The sequence below is a fragment of the Mandrillus leucophaeus genome, unplaced genomic scaffold, assembly GCF_000951045.1.
Source record: "Mandrillus leucophaeus isolate KB7577 unplaced genomic scaffold, Mleu.le_1.0 Scaffold3, whole genome shotgun sequence".
NCBI lineage: Eukaryota > Metazoa > Chordata > Mammalia > Primates > Cercopithecidae > Mandrillus > Mandrillus leucophaeus.
The window spans coordinates 15,469,621-15,485,090 of record NW_012103142.1 but is presented as its reverse complement, the minus strand read 5'-3'; the positions used below and the strand labels follow the sequence as shown (position 1 = coordinate 15,485,090).

General features: G+C 38.9%; 1 protein-coding gene across 1 annotated transcript in view; it reads right to left on the bottom strand.

Moving 5' to 3' along the window:
• Positions 1-5,943, bottom strand: part of CD2AP (CD2-associated protein) — a 165,150-nt gene extending 159,207 nt beyond the window's left edge. Inside the window, exon 1 of the mRNA XM_011986877.1 lies at positions 5,189-5,943. Coding sequence (XP_011842267.1) covers positions 5,189-5,192 — 4 coding nt within the window. The 5' untranslated portion in view covers positions 5,193-5,943. The remainder of the gene's footprint in view (positions 1-5,188) is intronic.
• Between the last annotated feature and the right edge of the window lie 9,527 nt (positions 5,944-15,470).

The following is a 15,470-nucleotide window of genomic DNA, read 5'->3' as shown; positions in this document are numbered from 1 at the left end:
TCATTTTGTTTCCCTGTGACTAGGTTTTCAAGGCCTACTGCCAGACCCCATTTCCTCCCTTTTCCCCCAGGATGCCAGTCTGAATCTCTACCTAGCGCCTGGTACCAGCCACCATTCCACTCCCAAACATACATGTACACACTGCACTTTGCCAAACATATCCCTGATGCTGACAAGCTGACTGTAGGCACATATAGACTTCCATCCAGACTTCCCAAACTAGTGCTCTGCCCCTCCCCCAACTAGAAAGACTTACTGCCTGACTGCTGAGATAATTTGGTCCCTGAATCCTGCTTGTGTTAAATCTGAATAGCAGTCAGATAGCGCATGTACAACTAAGCAGTAACAGCTGCATCATAACAATTACCCAATTTACCTAAATTTCAATCACATCTTACTAGTTTTTATTTGCTCTTTCTTTTCTGAATGTAAAATCTGAAACCTTTCAGATCTTTCACAACTTGCTTCATCAGTTTACCCAAGAAACAGGTCTGCAGCTCCACCCAATTCTCACCCAAATGAAAAATCATTGTACTTTTTTCTCTACCTAGCTGCAAGCCCTTGACACAATGACAATTTTTTATATACATTAAAGTAAGCATTTTTATCATTCAAAATATATTTAATAACAGGGAATGATAATCTCTGACAGAGGAAGATTCTCTGACAGATCTGGATTATGAATAAACAAAAATGTAGCACTTTGGGTTTTATAACTATTTATTTTAAATGTCTTAAAAATTAGATTTTAGTTAATATGATGTCATTTTAGTTTGCAAATCCCTCAATCAGAAAGGTACATGCTGGGCATGGTGGCTCACACCTATAATCCCAGTACTTTGGGAGGCTGAGGCGGGCAGATCACGAGGTCAGGAGATCCAGACCATCCTGGCCGACACGGTGAAACCCATCTCTACTAAAAACACAAAAAATTAACCAGGCGTGGTGGTACATGCCTCTAGTCCCAGCTACTCGGGAAGCTGAGGCAGACTTGCTTAAACCCGGGAGGCAGAGGTTGCAGTGAGCCAAGATCGCGCCACTGCACTCCAGCCTGGGCGACAGAGCAAGACTCTTATCTCAAAAAAAAAAAAATGTACAAAGCAAACTTCCAGCTCATTTCTACAGGAAACTATGAAATATTATAAATGTGAATTTTCAGCCTTAATGTGATTTTACAAAATTTAAACTACTCAAATTTTGAAACCTCAAAAAAAAATCTGATGAGTACTTAAATAAGGAAAAGAATTACCACATTTGCCAGTGATTCAACTTTGAAACAAAAATTTCCTAATATTCTTTTTTCATGCTCTGGAGTAGTTTAATTGAAGTAAATCCTGATACAGAAAGGTGAACCAATAGCAGGCAATTTCCATTTGCAACTACTTATCTGTACGAATCAAGATTTTATCCAGGCCAGGTACAGTGGTTCGGCTGTAATCCCAGCACTTTGGGAGGCCAAAGCAGGTGAATTGCTTGAGGCCAAGAGTTTGAGACTAGCCTGGGCAAGATAGGGAGAGCCCATATCTACAAAAAAATTTAAAACTAGACCAGAGGTGATGGTGCGCACCTGTAGCCCTGGCTACCTGGGAAGCAGAGGCATGAGTTTGAGGTTGCAGTGAGCTATGATCACGCCACTGAACTCCAGCCTGGGTAACAGAGTAAGACCCTGTCTCTAAAAATAAGTAAATAAATAACATATAAATAAAAAATTTTAAAATATTTTCTCCAAACAGTACAACAAAGTAACATAAAGAAATCACTCTATTATACAAGTGCATATATCATCTAAACCAACTGCAAAATTTGTCTATTAAAACCACCATGAGGCCAGGCACAGTGGCTCATGCTTATAATCCCAGCACTTTGGGAGACTGAGGCGGGCGGATCACCTGAGGTTAGGTGTTCAAGACCAGCCTGACCAACATGGTGAAACCCTGTCTCTACTAAAAATGCAAAAATTAGGTGGGCGTGGTGGCACACACCTGTAATCCAGCTACTCGAGATGCTGAGACAGGAGAATCACTTGAACCCAAGAGGCGGAGGTTGCAGTGAGCTGAGATCACACCACTGCACTCCAGCCTGAGCAACAGAGCAAGACTCCATCTTGGCGGGGGGGGGACACATGACTGATATGTTTTATATACGTGAGCTTATAAAATAAACTAAAAAGTTCACCACCTTATCTAAAATCATTAAAGAGAAATTCTGCCCTTAGAAATCTGCTTAATCTTTCAAAAATAAAAATTCACAAATATTCCTTTTTCGGGCTCTAGAAACGCTGACACTTTGTGCCATTTGCTTTCTGCCTAATTCTGCTTCAAAATGCCAATCTGTATTTTTGGAATAAGAAAAATAAGCATTGCCTATCTGTCTCCCTAGAGCTCTTCCCTAATTCTTTCACACAGAATACCTCAAATTTCTCAACAGGCACTTTACCACATTTAAAAAAGGTAGACACTAAAAACATTACTTTAACATAAAATTCAAATAAGTCTACTAGTAGTCATCCCACTTAAGAGTTTTTCCTAAGCACCTGAAGTTCTTACCAATAATGGACTTTGGCACAGTACCTCCAACATTGAAAAAAGTATCTACATGATTTCTGTAAGGTTATGTCACATAAAATTCAATTTCTGCATTAGTGCAATATCATCTCATCCCACTGGTCCTTTACTTAAAGAAAATATCCTACTTCTAACAAAGGTTAAAAATTGAGGATTTTTTTTTCCAAGTTGGTACAAGAATTAGGGAAATCATTTGAAAATGAAAATAACCACCAGCACTGGCAATGTTCTAAGCACTTTACAAGTAGTAACTCACTCAATCCTCCTAACCACCTATGAGGTTGATATTTTATTCCATTTATAGATTAAGAAACTGAAGCACAGAGAAGTGATGCGCTCAGTCACACAGCTAGTAGGCAGAAGAGAATTTGACCTCAAGTAGTCTCCGTCCAGAGCCCATGCTTTTCACTCTCTAGCTGTACCACCTAAGCATAAGAACCATCACTTAATAGGCATCCAAGTTATCATACACCAAAAAATTTAATATTTTTTCATTTTGTGACAAATTAGATAAAATATCATGTAAATATTTTAGGCTGCATTTAAAATCGTAAGGAAAAAGGACGGCTGATAAAACCAAATAAATGAGATTTATATTAAAGAGCAAACTCCCTTTAAGTGAACTTGAGAATTTTATTATTACATGACCAATAAACTTAAAGAATACACTGATATGGAAATGTTTCACAAACACTTTACAAAAACTTCACCACAAATGCCCTAAGTAATATACCCTCAAAACACATTCTAAGTAGTCGAGAGTATACCAACATTGATATCCAAGTCTATACGAAAACTCAGCTAAACAGAACACAACAAATAAATCACAAAGAAAAAGCCTCTGGACAATCAAAACAGGTATTCCAATGTCCAAGTATTGGTACACAACTATTTTTCTCAAGAGATGACTTCACACATTAAGTAAGGGCGTACTCATTTTTCTCCTATGCAGAATCACAAACCTGAACATGATTTCCGCAATTCTAAAAAAAAAATAAGAAAAGGAAAGATGACGGGGACACTAATCAGTTACAAGCACATCCAATAGCAAAGCAAAAAAAAAAAAAAGTACTTAAATAATTTCAAAATGCAAACAAATATTTAGAATTTAGCTCAACAGCCCTATACGCAAAACAAGATTGCATCCCCAGGTCATCCAAAGAAGTTTCATTTTATTCTGCATCCCATTTAAGACAGAGAAGAACTGTACATTTAACTTTAGTATTATCTTAATCCAAAGCGGTTAAAGTGATTTTATAATTTCATGCTTAAAAGAATACGCCCACAATTACCCTGCAAGCTCAACTAATCAATTATAAAATAATTCATTTGAAAATTCCAAATAGCGAATGTTTTATTTCACTGTTTTTGAGCTCAAGAGCACTTTGAGTATAAATGTTACCTGAAAGCAGGAGGGAAGTGCAGGAGGGAACTTAAAATTAGGTAAGTCTAAGAAAACAGAGGATAGCTAGGCGAGTGTCTGTAAACAATATGCTCAAAACATCCCCCACAAAGCAAAGTGTGGACAGAGGGTGCCACATCAGCAGTAGTCTGTAATCGTCCTGCTTCTAAATCATTTGTTAGTTACATGAATTATTCATTTCGGTAATGGTTTGTTGATATGAAGCAGCACCAACACTCAAATGCAAAAAGTGATTGGGTCCTCCTGATCCGCTCTACAAAAATCAAACTTGGGTTTACTCTGACAGAACACTCTCCGCCTTATAGTGACAGAGCGTGTTTTGATTTTTTTAAGCTATCCTTTTTTAAGTTGCTTTTAATTTTTAAAGGATTGAGGGAGTTAATGCCTAGCCCACACTGAACTTCGTTATCAAAAGAATTGTTACACCACTTAACAAAATTCCTTTTCAACCCGGACTGCCACACATTCTGCCTTCTCCAACTTCAAACAAAACTATAAAGCGCATAGTAAATAACATGTATTTTTCTCTCCTCCGGCAAGGAAGTCTAACTCCAAACAGGAAACTGCTCCTCAAAGGATCCAACCCTGAAGTTCAAACCCAGTCCTCGGGAGCAGACTGCATGCTTAAGTGCCAACACACTTGCCTAGGTAGAACCCGAGTAAAACAAATAAGCTTTCTTGTCCTTAAGGCACCCCTTGCGAGTTTTAGCAGGGAAAAAAAAAAAGTTTTTGAACAAATTTCTCTCTCTCCTTAAATGTATACAAAGCCTCGCAGAAAATAAAGAAGTTGAAAGTGCTACTTTATCAAGTTTTTCGATCGCCCTCCCCCATTCCACGAGGAGGGGGAGGGAAGGAAGGGGATGAGGAAGGGAGGGAAGGTCAGGTCCGATTTTAGCTGGGCAAGGGGTTAGGAGAGGAGGCCAAGCGCCCCCGCCCCACATTCCGCACCTTTCTGGTGAACAGGAAAAGAGGCGGAGAAGGGAGCGCGAGGAAAAGCACCCGCGAGCTCTCCCACCAGTTTCTCCGTGAGAAGAGCAAGGTGGAAGGCAGGGCGAGAAGGGGCGGTGGGGAGAATGGAGAGGGTGGGATGCTGCCGCTCTGGGGCTGACCGCCGTCGCCTCCCCATAAGGCCGAGAAAGGGCACAGCCTCCCCGGATCTGGAAGGTCCGGACGGGCGACTGGAAGAGCCCGAGTCTCTTACCCATGCTGGGGGCTCTCGCGGGGAGAAGCCGACGTCTGCTCCTCCTCCTCCTCCTCCGGTGGCTCGCGCGGCCGCTCCCGCGGCTGGAGGCGGGACCCGCGCTCCGCGCTAGCCCCTCCTGAGCTCAGGCGGGGCGAAGACTCGCCTCCATCCGCCCGCAGCGCTCTCCTACCAGTCCCTTCAGCGCGGCCCGCCAGGCAGAGGCAGAGGCGGCGACAGCTCCTCACCCCTGGCCTCCGCAGAAGCCACGGCGGCGGGAGGGCCCTCCCCCGCCCGCCCAGACCGCGGTTTTCCCACCCTGGCAACTCCCGTAGTGGGGAGGAACCCGCCGGTTCGCCCAGGCCCTCGGCTCCAACCGCGAGCGCCCGCCCAGCCTCGGAGCCCGCCCCTCGCCTCTTAGCACCCGCAGTTTAAAAAGGCGACACCGTAGACTAAGGTGGAGACCCAGACAGAGGCCGAGAAGGTGCGGGGAACTGGGTCCGGGAGGAGGCAAATCTCGCGAGAACGCCCTCGTTCTCCCCGCCCCACCCCGCCCCGTCGCGTTAGGGCTCTCTCCCGGACCCCCAGGCCGGTGCCAGGTGCGGTGACGTCACGGCCGGGGGTCGTGCGCCGCCCGCGTCCAGGTGCAGCGAGCGGATGAGGAAGCGGTGCAGAGAAGGTTGGGCTCGCTTTCCCCCCGGAGGCTCGGAACAGCTTGGGCGGGCGTTGGGTCTGGTTTGTCGCTTCAGACGGATCAAAAGGTTTCTGCTAACAGGCAAAGTTGCCCCACTTTCCGCGGCGGCGACGCGTTGTTACTTTCTGCAGCGAAGCAGCCTCTGGAGGACCTTAAACGGAAAAGGCGGAGAGGAGGGCGAGCGCGCTTCATTTCGACCTTCAAGGGAGGCCCAGATGCTGCCAGGACCCTCAGTCTACCTTGCGAAGTTACTTACGGATCAGAAGCATTTGGTCTTCGTCGGGAGGGGGAGAAACCTAGGCATCAGATAAATTGTTTCACAGAAATAAATTACTGGATTCCTTTAGTCTCTTGTCAGCTGAAGGCAACTTTATCTAATTTTCTTTATTTCTTTTTAAAGTATAATTTGAGTTGTTGCTTGATCGAGAGAAAAATAGGCATCATGATTTGAAATATTGCCAGCATTTTTTTTCTAGCGCGAATGTGAAGGAGGGCATAGGATTATTATAATCAGTCAAACATGAGTCTGGGAGTTACGAAGAAGTATAATTATTTCAGCAAGCTTTATTTCCCCCTCCTGTTTAAATAGACCCAATTTCCAGGACAGATGTGTGTGAGCGTTTGTTGAACGCCAACTATTGTGCCTAGTGCTTTTTGAAGAAATTATGTAATTCTCAGTCATCCAGCACTGCAACTGACTTGCCCTTTGGAACCAGGCAGACATGGGTTCTTGAAACTCAACACAGCCATTTACTTTTTGTGGGACCTTGGATAAATTAACCTGGCTGAACTTCAATTTCTTGAGTATGTTGAAACCAATCTTGCAATGCAGAGCACAGTGGCCCGTAGTAGTAACCTTGTACGTATCCATTACCACTATTTCCTTTTGCCATCTTTTAATTCTAATACTTCTCAAAAGGTTGCGTGTGGTAATTTTATAACAAGAATGATCAAACTCACAAACAGCAGCCAAAAAGGAGAAAAGAAAAAAGTTTAATATACTCACCTAAACAAGATTACATTGACATCATGGAACATGTGCCTTTTTTAGGTAACAAATATGTGTTGAGCATTGCGTTCGTTGTCCCCTACCAAGCGAAAAAAAAAAAAAAAAAAAAGCTGAAGTACAGCGCTAATCCTCAGGGACTTTGCATTCTACTGGGGGGGTGAGATACGAACACAAAGTTAATAGTATGAGGTAGTGAGAGTCAAATGCTTGAGAATCTAAAGGAAAACGAATTACTGTGGGCAAAGCAAGCTGTAAAGAGAAGATGTGAGTTGAACGAAAGCTCGGAGAAGGCAATAATTCAGTCTGGAGGAGTCCTAGAACTGAGAAGTAGAGGTGGATATGCAGAGTATTTCTGAGTCTTTAAGAAATGTGTGTGGCTCAAGCAGCCCATAAGGAAGGCCATTTATGCTTTGGAAGAATGAGGCTGGTGATGGGCTAAGAAGAATTTATGAAAGGACACAAAAATATAAACTATTGGAAGCACATACATAGGTAGTAAATTCAAGGCCCAGAGACCTTAAGGTTCTAGAGACTTTAAATTTCCAGATCTCTAGAATCCTTAATATTTAAAGAAGAAAGGCCAATGAATAGAATGGAAAAGAGGCTAAGTAAAACAGAAGGGGGAATAAAGACTATCAGATTTAATAATAAGGACATCTTTGAAAATGTAATTTCAGCATATATATAAAATAGAATATGTAATATATAACTACATATTCAGAATATATATATATTAGAAAATTCAGATTAAAGATTTTATCAATTGAATGATAAGGAAGTGGAGGCCACAGGTAAGGTAGATATTTTCTGAGAAGTCAGGTGACATGATCTGACAACATGATAAAACGTTTACAATCATTTCTGTCCTAGAAATTCCGGGATCTTCACACTTGTAATCCCAGCAATTTGGGAGGCCAAGGGAGGAGGATCACTTGAGCCCAGGAGTTTTAGAGACCAGCCTGGGCAATATAGCAAGACTCCATCTCTACCAAAAAAAAAATACAAAAATTAGCCCACATGTGGTGGCACAGGCCTGTGGTCTCAACTACTTGGGAGGCTGAAGTGAGAGGATCACCTGAGTCCAGGGAAGTTGAGGCTGCAGTGAATTGTGATCCTGCCACTGCACTCCATTCAGCCTAGGTGACAGAGTGAGACCCTGTCTCAAAGAAAAACAAAAAAATTCTAGGATCTGTTATTGCCATAATAAACATATTTTACAAGTTTAAAACTTAAATTCACTTTGCAAATTCAGAGGCATTATCCTCTGAGGTAATAATGAGATGTTGAATCATAGAAATTGGAAGCATTAGGGACCAGAACCCCTAAGAATTGGTTGAGAAAACTGAAGTAAAGCTAAGAAGTAATCGCAATTCCAAATTTAATGTTGTTTTCCAAAGACAAAGCTAAAGGAAATTCTAACAGAAGAATGAAATCTAGAAATTTACTTTTAAACTTACAAAATGGCACGTAAAAATACCTTCTACACTTTTGAGTGCTATGCAATATTAGTTATTAATTATTCCGTTAAGCTCTTTTCATCTTTTAAATCTTACCTTCTCAGCTATAAGAGGCCTTCAAGGTATGACAGTATATTTTATACGTTTTTATATGGCTAGCACTGTCTGCAGCTCAAAACATTGCGTTCCCTGGCAATAATTATTAGTTGAATGAGAGAAAATATGGTGAGAAGATAATTTCTACTTACCACATATATTAAATTTAAATTCCTTTAATCTAAAAACAAATTATCTTTTACTTTTCCCTTTATTTTATTGTTACCTTTATGCTAGATTAGGTTTGTTTCCATCCATCTGTCCTTATTCTTTGTATTCCAGTACAAATGGACTAACACCACTCTAATCATTCACTTTCTTTTTTTTCTGCCAAGCACTGAACATGTTGATCTGACATCAAGGAGAACATTACAATTTCTGTGTGAATGACACAATTTCAGACCAACGTAATTCATGCTAAACTGCCATGATTTCTTCCTGAAGTTTTCTTAGAAATGTATCTGAAGATATCTATATTTTAAAAAATCATCTGCCTTCTTTCCTTTTGGTAAAAACTATTATAACCATGAAGATTATGCTAAAGAAAAATACATGTTAACTGAATTGTATTATTTTTAAAGCTCTCATTTAGCTAAAATCTTGTAACTAATTCTTTTTTGTTTCTTTGTTTTCATTCAAAAGTACTAGGTTTCCTGGGAAGTTTTCTTACTGCTACCTTGTTTTGGCCTGGCTAATTTACTGTAAACTTAAGCCCAAATTACATCGATGTGTAACCTGAATTTTAAAAATCATTCTTTAGAAAACAATTGCTGGAAATAATAACCTCAATCAGAATGCCTATACTGTGAGATCATTGAAGCTGAAAAATCCCCCAGCTCAAACTGGTGGCCCATTCAGCTTGCAACAAAATCCTGTTCCTCTGCTAGCAACTTGGGGGATGTCCTCAGGCCTATGACCACTCTAAGCACTTTTTATTATTGCATAGTAGGAAAGAGTTTAATTAAAAACATGATGACCCATCTAAATGAATTACTACTTGCCAACTGCAAGGACCTTTTTAATGGTGTTATTTGCACTTTATTCACATGCTAGTGTCATAGGCCTTTAAAGGGAATCTCTTTCAAGAAGCATTACTCCTCCCAAATATTAAAGCTAGCTCCTTTTGAAGGGTCACATATTTTAAGTAATCTCAAATAACAAATACATTTGCATTTTCAAATATCAGGCAGTTAAATTATACACGTGGTATTATGTAAATAATTTCCAGTCATGAGTACACATTTATTCAACTCAACAGATGTTTTCCTGATCACCCATTACAAATGAGCAGCTTCTGGATCATAAATGTAGAGACAGAAAATAAAGTCCTTGGCCTTAAAAGACAAAGGATTGGGGAACCTGTCCAAGGTACATTGGAATTCCCAGTAAGGACAAGGAAGGGTAGTCAGGTAGCCAGGACAACAGGCAGGTATACAATCAAAAGCCCAGGTTGGACGTGGTGGCTCACACCTGTAATCCCAATACTTTGGGAGGGCGAGGCAGATGGATCACCTGAGGTCAGGAGTTCAAGACCAGCCTGGCCAACATGGTGAAACCCTATCTCTCTACTAAAAATACAAAAAGTAGCTGGGCGTGGTGATGGGTGCCTGTAATCCCAGCTACTTAGGAGGCTGAGGCAGGAGGGTCACTTGAACCTGGGAAGCAGAGGTTGCAGCGAGCCAAGATCGTGCCACTGCACTCTAACCTGGGTGGCAGAGTAAGACTCCATCTCAAAAAAAAAAAAGCCCAGGATGTCTTTGAGGGGTTCTGAGACCACACTCCAATATGGAGAGCCCTGTGTGCTAGGGAAGTAATTTGATGTCTTGTCCTAGAAGTAAGAGGCAATTAATGAAGTATTTTAAGTAGGCAACTGATTTGCTTTTCCAGCTACATCCACGGTCATAGAAAAAAATGCATACAAGTCACAAAAAATGAGGTACCAAAAAATTTGGTTAAATAAGCATTGATTAAGCACCCACTACCCTAAAATAATTAGTAAATATGTATTTTTACTAATATAATAAATGTTTAAACTAATATAATATACAAGGGATTTCATATGACACTGGGAGAGATTCATTGCAACAAACACAAACTCTGCCTTCAAGGAATGTGATTTCCAGCTAAGAAGGCTAAGATATACTCAACAATTTTAACTTGCACTTATTTAAATAAAATGTACCTTATTGAGGAGAACCTGCATTTAGAATCAACATGGCACAGACCAGTAAACTGGGCAAATTTTCAATTTAGTAATTAATTTGCAGTATTCTTATTTGAATCTCTGCAAATTTTTTGTTACATAAATTTTTAATTTCTAATTTTTGTGGGTATATAGTAGGTATATAGATTTATGGGGTACCTGATATATTTTTATACAGCCATACAGTGCATAATAATCACATCAGGGTAAATGGGATATTCATCACCTCAAACATTTATCCATTCTTTGTGTTGCAAACAATTCAATTATATTATTTTAGCAATCTTAAGATGTGTAATAAATTATTGTTGACTGTGCTCTCCCTGTTATTCTATTTAATCATACTCATTCTATCTAACTATATTTTTGTACTCGTTAACCAGTCCCACTCTCTCCACCCCTGCCCAGCCTCTTGTAACCATCATTCTACACTCTATGAGTTCAATTGTTTTAAATTTTTTACCTCCCACAAATAAGTGAGAACATGCAAAGTTTGTCTTTCTGTTCCTGGCTTATTTCACTTAGCATGACGACTTCCAGTTCCATTCATGTTTTTGCAGATGACAGGATTCCATTCTTTTCTATGACTGAATAGTACTCCATTATGTATATGTACCACATTTTCTTTATCCATTCATCTGTTGATGGACACTTAGGTTGATTTCAAATATTAGCTCTTGTGAATAGTGCTGCAATAAACATGAGAGGACAGATATCTCTTTGATATAAGATTTCCTTTCTTTTGGGTATATGCTTAGCAGTAGAATTGCTGGATCATATGGCAGTTCTATTTTTAGTTTTATGAGGACTCTCCAAAACTGTTCTTCATAGTGGCTATACTAATTTACATTCCCACCAACAGTGTACAAAGGTTCTCTTTTCTCCACATTCTCATCAGCATTTGTCATTACTTGTCTTTTAGATAAAAGCCATTTTAACTGGGGTGAGATGATATCTCACTGTAGCTTTCATTTGCATTTCTCTGATGATCAATGATGTTGAGCATATTTTCATATACCTGTTAGCTTTTTTTTTTTTTTTTTTTTTTTGAGATGGAGTTTTGCTCTTGTTGCCCAGGCTGGAGTGCAATGGCATAACCTTGGCTCACCACAACCTCCATCTCCCAGGTTCAAGCGATTCTCCTGCCTCAGTCTCCCAAGTAGCTGGGATTACAGGAATGCGTCACCATGCCCAGCTAATTTTTGTATTTTTATTAGAGACAGGGTTTCTCCATATTGGTCAGGCTGGTCTTGAACTCCTAACCTCAGGTGATCTGCCCACCTCAGCCTCCCAAAGTGTTGGGGTTACAGGCGTGAGCCACTGCAGCCGGCCTCCTGTTTGCCATTTTTATGTCTTCTTTTGAGAAATGTCTATTCAGATCTTTTGCCCATTTTTAATCAAATTATTAAATTTTTCTGTAGAGTTATTTAAGCTCTTTATATACTGTAGTTATTTATCCCTTGTCAGGCAGATAGTTTGCAAATATTTTCTCCCATTCTGTGGGTTGCCTCTTCACTTTGTTGATTGTTTCTTTTGCAGGGCAGACACTCTTTAACATGATGTAATCCCATTTGCCACTTTTGCTTTGGTTTCCTGTGCTTGTGAGGGTAGTAATCAAGAAATCTTTGCCCAGTCCAATGTCCTAAAAAGTTTCTCCCAGTGTTTTCTTTTTGTAGTTTCATAGGTTCAGGTCTTAGAAATTTAAATCTTTACTCCATTTTAATTTGATTTTTGTGTATGGCAACGGATGGGGTCTAGTTTCATTCTTGTACATATGGGTATCCAGTTTTCCCAGCACTATTTATTGAAAAAACCATTCTTTCCCCAAAGTATGTTCTTGGCACCTTTGTTGAAAATGAGTTCACTGTAGATGTATGGATTAATTTCTATGTTCTCTATTTTATTCCATTGGTCTATGTGTCTGTTTTTATGCCGGTGCCATGCTGTTTTGGTTAGTACGGCTCTGTAGTATAATTTGAAGTCACGTAATGTAATGCCTCCAGTTTTGTTCTTTTTGGCTCAAGATAGCTTTGGATATTCTGGGTCTTTTGTGGTTCCATATTAATTTTATGATTGTTTTCTCCATTTCTGTGAAGAATGTCATTGTTGTTTTGATAGGAATTGCATTAAATTTGTACATAACTTTGGGTGGTATGGACATTTTAACAATATTGATTCTTCCAATCCATGAACATGGAATATCTTCCTATTTGTGTGTGTGTGTGTGTGTGTGTGTGTGTGTGTCTTCTTCAATTTCTTTCATCAATGTTTTATAGTTTTCCTTGTAAAGAACTTTCTCTTCTTTGGTTAATTCCCAAATACATTATTTTATATGTAGTTATTATAAATGGAATTACTTTCTTGATTTCTTTTTCAGATTGTTTGCTGTTGGCATATAGAAATGCTACTGATTTTTGTATGTTGATTTCGTATCCTGCAACTTTACTGAATTTGATTATCAGTTCTAATAGTTTTTTGGTGACATCTTTAGATTTTTCCAAATAAAAATTATATCTTCTGCAAGCAAGGATAATTTGACTTCTTCCTTTCCAATTCGGGTGCCCTTTATTCCTTTCTCTTGCCTGATTGCTCTAGATAGAACTTCCAGCACCATTTTGAACAACAGTTGTGAATGTGGACATCTTTTTCTTGTTCTAGATCTTAGAGGAAAGGCCATTTTTTCCTCTCATCAGTTTTTTCCCATTCAGTATGATACTAGCTGTGAGTCTGTCATACATGACTTTTATGGTGTATGCACAGTTTTTTGGGGGGTTTTTATCATGATGTTGAAATTTATCAAATGGTTTTTAGGCATCAGTTAAAATTATCATATGGTTTTTGTCCTTCATTCTGCTTATATGATGAATCACATTGATTTATTTACTTATGTTGAACCATCTTTGCATACTTGGGATAAATCCCATATGGTCATGATGAATGCTGTTTTTAATGTGTTGTTGGATTCTGTTTGCTAGTATTTTATTGAGGATTTTCACATGAATATTCATCAGAGATATTGACCTGTAGTTTTCTTTTCTTGATGGGTCCTTGTCTGGTTTTGGTATCAGGGTAGTATTGGTTTCACAGAATGAGTTTGGAAGTATTCCCTCCTTCTCTATATTTTGGAATAGTTTGAGAAGCACTGATACTAGTTCTTCTTTAAATGTTTGGTGAAATTCACCAGTGAGAACATTGAATCTTGGACTTTTCTTGGCTGGAAGATTCTTTATTTTGGCTTCAATCTTGTTACTTTTTATTGCCCTGTTCAGGTTTTGAATTTCATCAGCTTCAATCTTAGTAGGTTGCAGGTGTCTAGAAATTTGTCCCTGTCTTCTAGGTTTTCCAATTTATTGGCATATAGTTGCCCATGGTAGCCCCTAAAGATCCTTTGAATTTCTGCAGTATCAGTTGTAATGTCTCCTTTTTCATCTCTGAATTTATTTATTGAGGTCTTCTCTCTTTTTTCTTAGTCTGCCTAAGGGTTTCTCAATTTATCTTTTTAAAAAACAACTTTTTTTCATTAATTTTTTAATTTTAATTTCATTTATCTCTGCTCTGATCTTTATTGTTTCTTTTCTTCACTAATTTTGGGTTTGGTTTGCTCTTGCTTTTCTAGTTTATAAAGATGCATTGTTAGATTTTTTATTTGATGTTTTTCTACTTTTTTGATGTAGATGCTTATTGGTAAAAATGTTCGTTTTAGTACTGCTTTTGCTGTATCCCATAGATTTTGCTATGTCTTGTTTCCGTTTTCATTTGTTTCAAGACAGTTTTTAATTTGCTTCTTTAAGTTTTTATTGACTCACTGGTTATTTAGGAGCACACTGTTTAATTTCCATGTGTTTGTATAGTTTCCAAAGTTCCTTTTGTTATTGATTTCTAGTTTTGCTCCATTGTGGTCAGAAAAGATACTTGATATGATTTCAATTTTTTGAATTTTTTAAGACTTGTTTTGTGGCTTAACATATGTGTCTGTTAAGGAGAAGAATGTGTATTCTTCAGCTGTTGGACAAAATATTCTGTAACTATCTTATTAGATTAATTTGGCCTATAGTCCAGATTAAGTTCAATGTTTCTTTGTTGGTTTTCTGTCAGGATGATCTCTCCGATGCTGAAAGTTGGGTGTTGAAGTCTCCAGCTATTATTGTTTTAGGGTCTATCTCTCTTTAGCTCTAATATTATTTGCTTTCTATATCTGCATGCTGCAGTGTTGAGTACCTATATATTTACAACTGTTATATCCTCTTGCTGAATTCACCTTTTTATCATTGTACCATGACCATTTTTTTTCTCTTTTTGTGGATTTTGTCTTGAAATCTATTTTGTCTAGTATAAGTATAGCTATTCCTGCTCTTTTTTGGCTCTCTTTGGGATGGAATATCTTTTTCCATCCCTTTATTTTCAGTCTATGTGTGTCTTTATAGATGACGTATGTTTCTTGTAGACATAGTTCACTGGGTCTCGTTTTTTTATATCCATTTAGCCACTATCTATGTCTTTTGATTAGAGAGTTTAGTCCATTTACATTCAATGTCATTATTGATAAGTAAGGACTTATTCCTGGCCCAGCCAATTATTATTTCCAAAATAATAAATGGAAATTTTATTTCAGATCCCAGTCTAACTTCCTTAACTGCACAGACTACAATAAGGGCTATATCCCATCTGATACTGGAGCTTTTAAGCTACCTGTTCTGACATTATCTTGGTGCCCAAAATTAAATGCCTACCAAAGCAAAAGAGTCTCATACACTAAGATGTTTCTCTCTGCTTATTCCTGATAATTAACATTTTGTTCTTTAGGTTTCCAGGCCAGGTCTCACCACTCCCACAACTGCCTCACA